Source organism: Cyprinodon variegatus, unplaced genomic scaffold (assembly GCF_000732505.1).
Source record: "Cyprinodon variegatus isolate N-32 unplaced genomic scaffold, C_variegatus-1.0 Scaffold1499, whole genome shotgun sequence".
Lineage (NCBI taxonomy): Eukaryota > Metazoa > Chordata > Actinopteri > Cyprinodontiformes > Cyprinodontidae > Cyprinodon > Cyprinodon variegatus.
In genome coordinates, this window is record NW_015151952.1 from 14050 (window position 1) to 22483 (window position 8434).

The window sequence follows — 8434 nt, forward strand, 5'->3', positions numbered from 1 at the left end:
GGAAGGAAGGAAGGAAGGAAGGAAGGAAGGAAGGAAGGAAGGAAGGAAGGAAGGAAGGCTGACCTTAGCTGCTGGGATCTGACCCAGTATGATAACTGCTCTTTATAATACTTTCTGAATTGATTGACAGTAATGATTTCTGCTCCATGCTCATTGTCTTCCCCTGGCATTGTGTTTATACACATGGGAACCCCAAGGATTGTCCTGTTTCATTTTTTTTCCAGGTTACAAATACATGATCATATAACCAGGTAAAGAAAAGATGGTTTGAAGCTATGAGAAGTGAATTAAAGTAGACATTCTTACCAATGTTTTGGTTATTTTTAACAGCAGGGTGTTTTCCAGAAAATGCCACCTGACCTCCGAGTTCATGCAGGACCTCCTGATTGAGGCAGAGGTCCACATGGTGGTTGAAGGTGGCGAGGTCGTCCGTCTCTTGGATCTGCTGACATATGGGGCAGGTAAGGGGGGGGCGATCACTGTGGGGTGACTGCTGTGGAAGGGCCCCAGGCTTGCTGCCAGCTTTAATCGGTGAATCCAAATCGTTCTTCAAGGTCTGCTGTCCTTCTTGAGGTGATGCTCTGCTCGAATCAAACTGCTTCTCCTGTTCGGGTGCAACTACAGATTTTAGGCGGTGATTTTCTGGATTCAGGTCCGACTCAGAGTCTGAGTCTTCCTTCCTTGCAGCGTCACTGAGACAGGAGTCTATATGCCCGTTAAAGACATTCAGATCAGCGGTCTCCACTTTCCTGAAGCACACAGGACATGTGAGGGTTTCTGTGACAGCCCAACAACCTGACATGGATGCATGAGACTGCAAAGTCTGGACATTTTCAGAATCTAGGACTGCACATTCAATTGTGTTTGCTTGTTTCGATGACTCTGCCCTGTTGTTAGAGGTAATCAGAGGAACATCACATCCTTCATCCAGTGAAGTTGCTTTTGCAGCCTGGATTTGTAGTCTGTTGGCCTGAGCTCTTTGAAAGAAAGACTGCTGTGGTTCCTCTCCAGGGGGCCTCTGCTTACTCCTCCACAAAGCCTTGCTTTGTTTCGGACCATTCTTCGCTGGTGGATCATGGACAAACTGAGATGTCTGGATGGACTGATCACATGAATTACCTTCTACTGCAATTTGGTTCATTATTTGGGAAGGACGACCGCAGTCTGTCTTGCCTGGCTGAAGAAAGCTAATGATGCTTTTCTGCATCGGAGTTTTGTCATCTGAGCTAACAAAGGTGGATATCCGAACACCTGTGAGAACAAAGGGAACTAATCAGAAAATCTTTAGAAAGAAACCCAAGTACAATGCCTTTAAATGTATTCAAATCATTTGGGTTTGTTTTTTTTAGCTTTTGAGTAAAAAAAAAAAAAAAACTACACAAACTTGGACAGATTTGATTTCTAAATGTTTTGTATGCATTTCTATTGATGCCTCTGATACCTTCTGCTGCATGTACAGCATGTGGTCTAATGGGGTTTGTTTCTATCACCTGCTTAAAACTACCCGCTTTAAAGCCTCAGTCAGGCTGGATTAAGCCATTACTTGATTATCCTTGCCACAGATTCTGAAATGGTTTTGTCTGGACTTTGACTGAGCCATTAGGGTCATTATTGGCCTGGTGTAAAGGTGTGATGCTTTGATCACCTACATGGCGATGAGGACTGAGGTGATAGTGGGAAGGAATCAACTCAGTCGCTGTGTTATAGGTTTTTGAGAGCTGATACCCGAGTCCTCGCCCTCTGCTTAATTTTGTTTTTTTCTTTTTTAACATAAATGGCTTCCTTCACACCCCTTTTAAACCACCTGTCCTCTTTGTACAAAACATTCTGGTCCTCAAACAAGTGTCATTTGTCTAAAAGGAGTAGGGTTTTACACAAATGCCTGCTTCACTTTTCAGATTTATATTTTTTTTTTAAAAGAAAGTGAAAGATCGTCCACTTCACCATCCTGCAATCCTTTGTGTCGGTCTGTTTGTGGCTAAAAACTAAAAAAGTTCAAGAGGTTTGAGTGCTTTAAAATCTCCCGTATGCAGCTTTGGACAGATCATTTAGATTTCTAAGTAGCTTGGCAATCGATTTGTCATTTGTGCTGCTGAATGTAATTTAATTACCCATGAGTCTCAGTCGGAGTGGCTGAGGGCTTTCATTTTCTATTTCCATTTTCAGTAAGTCTTTAGCAACAGCAAAGATGTCCTCCACTGTGGCCACGGCATAGGGGAGCGTCTGTGCCCTGGTTTTCACCTCAAAGTTCACATTCTTTAGCTTCAGAGTGACCGTTTTACCCTTAAAAAAAACAAAGAAAAAAAGAAGGAAATACGCTTAACAAATCTCTCTGCTGTGGCAGTATGATCAACAGGACTCTTCCGAAGGTGCTGGAAAAGGAGGAGATGGGAATCTGTCTAATGTGGCATATCAATGACAGATCTGTCAGTGTGCGTTTTGTCAGTTTTCATCGTAATGTTTTCGACTCCAGGGGGGAAGTTCTGAGGCTGATAGTAGCCCCTGCTGTCTCATTAATGTTCCTCTATTTTCTCTTGCTATCAAGGGACTCAGGCAGGGGGGTGATAGCTGTTTCTGTAAAAGAAACGGACAGGTCACGGTAAATGTAAAAAGATTTGGTTTGGAGCTGAAGGGATGCTTGGGGCAGACCCCGAAAACGTCATGTTTTTTCATGCATCTTTACAAGATTTTGACTGGAATTGAGTTTTAATCGCACCTTTTATTACTAATTGTACAACAAAAGAGCCATCGAATAATTATTGATCTGAAATTACCCTTTTTTTCTCTGCAAGCTATCATGAAGTGAAACAAGAACCCATGTTTATCTCTTAGAGCTGCACGGCATGTTGAATTGGGACTGTAACTGTAAAATCAATGTTTGCAAAACTGCAACTGCAGCAGTCTGCATGGATCCATTACGTATTTGATATATCAACTTTAAATTGCCATGAATGATAAAGACAATGAAATATGTCCTTTATTGAAATCATAATCACAGTAAGCTGTCATTCTAATACATTTAGATTCTACACCCGCCTCTTTGACACAATAAGCAGTGTGGGAAGACAGTAAATAAGTCCAAAAGGTTGTGGTTTGGACGCTGAAGCAAAGACAGCCATTACCTGCTCCTCAAGTTGGCATAACTAAAAATATACAAATTAAGTTATTTTTTTGTGAGCCCTATTCTAAGGTATTTCATATCTTTAGGGAGCAGGGAGTGTTATCACAGATCCTTCCTCCCAGCAGCTGTAAGGCTCTATAACCACCACTGTTCCCAACAACCTCAATAAGTTCTTAAAGTCATGCTGATTTTGAACAGTTTCTACCTTAGTCAGTTGAATAACCTGCTGCTTTTATTTTGCAAATCTCTGATGTTGCTGCTATTTTCAAATATCCATTACTATTAAAATGTCCATAGTTGTATATTGGTTATTTATTCTCCAGGTGCACAGTTTTATATTGTTAAAACACTTTACAGTATTTTATTGTGTATCTTATGACTCTTCATTGTTATGTTATTCTTATACATTTTTCTAAGGTCCACATTTCTGAGACCATTTTTTCTATAATCTTTCCGCTGCTGTAAACACAATTTCCCCATTGTGGGACAATAAAGGGATTTTCTATTCTATTCTATTCTATTCTATTCTATTCTATTCTATTTTTACTGAGCATCACTATATCAAGGTAATGAGCGCAGAAGATCGAATAATTCAAAAGAGAAGGTCTTGTTCCAAACCTTCAGAGCTTCTTTCTTCAAGTCCTCTGCTAGATCCTCACACAGCTCTCTGCAGAAAGAAAACTGCTCCTCGGGTTTACTCAGCTCTTTAAATGTCCTGTCAACATAGGTCAGAGTTAAAATCAAAGGACAGGCACAGAATCCATGACTCACATTAACAGAAAATAGACATCTATTTAAAAGCCTACCTTTCAGTACTTATGCTTTTTCGTTCTTCATGCCTGTATGGAGATAAGAACAGGAAGAATGAGCTTCTATCAAAGATTTTTTTTTGTTTTGTTTTTTTGCATTAAATACAGTTCAGTACCTGGGTATGTGTGTGGAGCTCAAACCCAGAGAAATCTGGATGAAATGATGCCAAGACGTCTCAGAGAACAGCAATGACAACAGCGCCATCTGCTTGCTGAGATCAGAGCAGGTGGTGATGCCCAGGGCGTTCAGCATTTTCTCGCTCACCTTCCCAATCCCGCAAACCTGAGCGGACGATACAGTGTTACACAGTTTTGACTAAGATAACACTTGAGCTATAGCCAAAGTTGAGCAACCCTGAGATCCTGTAGTGTTCTACATTCATAGATCTGCAGGGAAATCTACAAGATCCGTAAGCCTTTCATATAAACAAGAAATAAATACTCTTTTGCAACTGGTAACAAAGACGAGCCCAGAGAAAAAACATCACATCTATGTGTTAAATTTTGATGTGGGTACCTATAAACTGCAACTTAAAGATTAATATTTGCTGTAATATTTTGGGGTAATTAGCTAATCATGCACTGATTAAATCACTTTAATAGCAAATCATCAGACAGCAGATGAGCAAGGAAATCCGAAAGATTTGCATCATTTATCTGATCAGCATTGATGTGTAAACAACAAAGTGATTGTCCTTCAAAACACTACAAAGTTTCCCTCACATATGTCGAGATGAAACTCAAGATCACAGCTAGTTGGGTTACTGTATGGGTGATCTTTGCCTTACTTTGCGGACAGGAAGTTTCTGGATGAAGTCCATGACCGCCTCTCTGGTGGGGGGCAGTCTGTATTGTCCGTTGGGCTTGTTCTTGTCGCTGCACACCTTGGCAAGCATCATGTTAGGAGCGATTCCTAGAAGATGGAACAAAAGATTTAGATTAATAGGGAAAAAGGCGTCCCTAATCTTCTTAATGATTAAAAGAATATGGACTGCAATGATGGGCTGCACAAAGGTGCAGTGGGTAGCACTGCTGCCTTGCAGCAAGAAGGTTCTAGGTTTGATTCCTGGAGTTTGCATGTACTCCCAGTGCATGCAAGGGTTCTCTCCAGGTACTCCGGCTTCCTCCCAAAGTCCAAAAACATGACTGTTAAGTTTATTGACTTCTCTAATTTCTCCTCATGTGTGTGTGTGTATAAATGAATGGTTCTTTGTTCTGTTTGTTGCTCTGCAATAGACTGGTGACCTGTCAACCCATTTTTCGAGAGGCGGGGTACAGCTGGAGATAGGCAACCCTCGCAGCACCAGCAGGGATAAACGTAACGGAAAATGGATGGATGGGCTGCAATGATATTGCTCCCAGATTTATACCGGTCAAATCTACCACTATGGGAATGGTAAAATAGCCTTGTTTCGGGCAAATGAATAAGAGTTCACAGCAATATATGGGAGGTGGGTAGTGCTATGTTACTCCAACCTCCATGTGGCCTGGGAAAACCAAAGACCAATCTCACAATTTCTCTGCATCTTACTAAAAAAAAAAGTCAAACTACAGGAAGTTTTTGTGGCAACATGTTGGAACCTCTGTATTTGCTTCCCTCTCACCTGCGCTGGCTGTCAACGTGGTCCTCTGCTCAATACGGAAGCGCATCTCTCTTACAGCCTCTTCGACAGATGTCCCAAACAGTTCAAAGGGACCGCCTGCATCCTCTTCAGAGCAGCTCGGACTGTCCTCAAACAGGATCGGGGAGAGGTCTGTCCCTTCGTCTTTCTGACGAGGCTCAAGCTGCTTATCAGCTGTAAGGAAGACATTACGAACCAAGATGAGAGGGGATTCAGGTCTATAAAAGAAGTGTATCATTACCTATCAAAATAATAAAGGTGCATCTGAATAAATAGAAAGTCATTAAAACAGTTTTTTATGTTTCTTTTTTTATAAATTTATTCAGCAAATTAAATAGAAGGAATAGTGTAAGGAAAACAAGATTGGAGAAAGGTGAACAAGCAAAAGATAAAATCAGTCTTGAGATGAATGGGAAAGAAAGTGTGCTCAAGAGTTGCATGTCTGACCAATAAACTGGCATGACTGAAACCCCACAGATCTATGGAGTATTATCAGGAGAATGAAAATACATATCATAGCAACTGATGGCCTCCATGTCACGCTGCATTGATGCAGTAATCTATGTAAAAGGAGCCTCAACTAGGTACTAACTGCTTAGTATACACATAGTGGGACAACTATAATAATTTTTTATGTTTATTTTATTTAATATTCAATTTTTCGAATACAGAGTTTGGGGTTTATTATCATTAAGAAGGTGCATCAGGTCTTATTGCTGAAGTAAATCACCTTTAAAGTAATATTTCTAATTAGTGAGGTGCATCCTTTGTAAAGCAATGTAATGTAATAAAATCCTGCCTGGCGTGTTGCTCCCGGATCTGTAGCGGTGCGTACGTGAGGACTCTGGCCAGCTCTGCCTCTGCTCCAGGTGATCTGTAAAATCTAAATAGGCTTCATCCAGGCTCATTGGCTGAAAGTTAGGATCATATTCGGCAAAGATCTCCCTTATCTGAAAGATAAAATTCATGAGCACCTCCTCATGGGTCATAAAATCCCCGATAGGAATGTACTTTAATTGGTTAGCTCTTACCTCCTCACTCACGGCTCTGTATTTGTCAAAGTTAAGAGGAACGATCACCAGGCTGGGGCAAAGTTTCTTTGCAATGAAGCCAGGCATTGCTGCTCGGACTCCATATTTCCTGGCGTGGTAGTTCGATGTCGACTGAAAATGTAAAAATGTTATAAACTGCTTTGCTCACTTTTAGACAGAAATGTGTTATTGTTCTAGTGTTGCACCTCTATTTAGCCCCACCCATGTTCCCACCAACTCTGAGCAGCTTTTTATTCTATAAAGAGAAAACTTCCCCACAGCTTGATAACGGTTTTCAAATCTCAGACAAAAAGGTAAAATGTTGCCGTCATATGACCAATGCACCTTCTTCCTTCTCTCTGTATAACAACTAGAGCTTCTCACCATTTAATTCCCTTTAAGAATATGAAAAGAACCCTGTAGGTTAGTGATTTTTATTTTAATTTGTCAATTACTCACTTAAACTGCAAAGTATAATTCAAGCACTACATTAGTTTATGACCCATTGCTTTGGAATGGAAGTTTCAAACCTGGTTAGAAATAAAATAAAAAAAAAACTTAAAAAAAAATTGGGATTTTAGACAATTAGGGACGAGACATATTGGAATTACTCCACCTATACCTACCAGCATGCTCATGGATCCGACAGCCATGGGTTTGTCTTTCAGCTCAGGGCAGTCTCTCATCTCTACAGCTGCATAGAAGGCATCCATGTCCACATGTACAATCACTCGGCTTAGATCACGAGTTTTCTCAAGCTCAGAAGCCATTTTTTCCACCTAAACAGAGATGTTTTTGTTATTTCATCAAATGAGAATAACTCTACACATAAGTCCCGTATAATGTCTAACCTGTGTTTGTGCCTTCTTTAGCTGCTGATCTGTGATCTGAGCCTTTTGTTGCATCAATTTCTCAATTCGCTGGTTCACCTGTTGCTCTTTCTTCACCTCGTTCTCATAAAACCTGGAACCCTGTAGGAGAAAGGAAAAAAATAGAGCAATCATGCCTCATTAGAAATAAAATACCAGATTCCTACACAATAATACAAGTCAAAATTATATATTGCTTTCAAATTTAAGTTTTTGAAGTGTTTTTAATGTATTTTGTAATCTGCATGCAGGTAATGCTTATGCTATGGTATCAACAAGGCAGAAAGAAGGAACTTTTGGGGATAAGAAATAAAATTACAAAGATAAATACTCAGGAACCTGAGCCCTATATTATAATATTTTATAAACAAAGGACAAGTTTTATTACAGTAATCCTAGTTGTTTACATTAACTCGGGTGTTTATCTGCTAGTGAATATGAACATATGAAGAAGCTCTGGTATCAGATGTGTGGGGGTTCCTACCTTTGATGCCTCCATGATGATCTTGTTTATCTTGTCCCTGTCAAGTCCCTCCATCCCAGCCTTGTTGTCATTCAGCGCTATTCTAGAAAGGAGGTTCTCCTCTTTTGTCGATCCTGCATTCTCCATCTTGCCTTGTGTTGTTTCAATAACTCTACTCTGTAACTTGTCCAACTTGTCGGATCGGTTAAATTTTGTTTTATCGTCTAAATACAAACATAGCACTTTAGTACTTTCTGTATCCCTTTTGCTAGTTAAATCCTCAAAAAAAATAAGTCGAACAATCTCAATCTGTAAAACCATTTACCTGATTCAAGAGTAGGAACAATATTTATTCTTCTGCTGGTTGCCGGTGTTATGTAGCTACATGTTTAAAAATAATGACAAAGGCGGTTTTGGCGGCACTTCCGCGTACGTCATCATCGACGAAGTCGGAAACAGAGCTGAAAACAATCATTTTAACATGACTCACAATTAATAAGCTATGGTTATTATTATTGC

At 40.1% G+C, this 8434-nt stretch overlaps 1 protein-coding gene across 3 annotated transcripts in view; it reads right to left on the minus strand.

Moving 5' to 3' along the window:
• Window positions 1-8352, minus strand: part of polk (polymerase (DNA directed) kappa) — a 10399-nt gene extending 2047 nt beyond the window's left edge. For 2 of the 3 annotated variants that reach the window (XM_015403438.1, XM_015403436.1), the window contains exons 1-12: window positions 7937-8199; window positions 7435-7554; window positions 7210-7362; window positions 6584-6715; window positions 6352-6502; window positions 5535-5726; window positions 4719-4843; window positions 4047-4213; window positions 3928-3960; window positions 3740-3836; window positions 2112-2283; window positions 307-1251 (exon numbers count right to left, since the gene is read on the minus strand). In XM_015403438.1, coding sequence (XP_015258924.1) covers window positions 307-1251; window positions 2112-2283; window positions 3740-3836; window positions 3928-3960; window positions 4047-4213; window positions 4719-4843; window positions 5535-5726; window positions 6352-6502; window positions 6584-6715; window positions 7210-7362; window positions 7435-7554; window positions 7937-8062 — 2413 coding nt within the window. In that variant the 5' untranslated portion in view covers window positions 8063-8199. Of the gene's footprint in view, window positions 1-306; window positions 1252-2111; window positions 2284-3739; window positions 3837-3927; window positions 3961-4046; window positions 4214-4718; window positions 4844-5534; window positions 5727-6351; window positions 6503-6583; window positions 6716-7209; window positions 7363-7434; window positions 7555-7936; window positions 8200-8240 lie in introns of those variants that run through there. The other variant, XM_015403437.1, reaches the window with a different exon arrangement.
• Window positions 8353-8434: the final 82 nt, after the last annotated feature.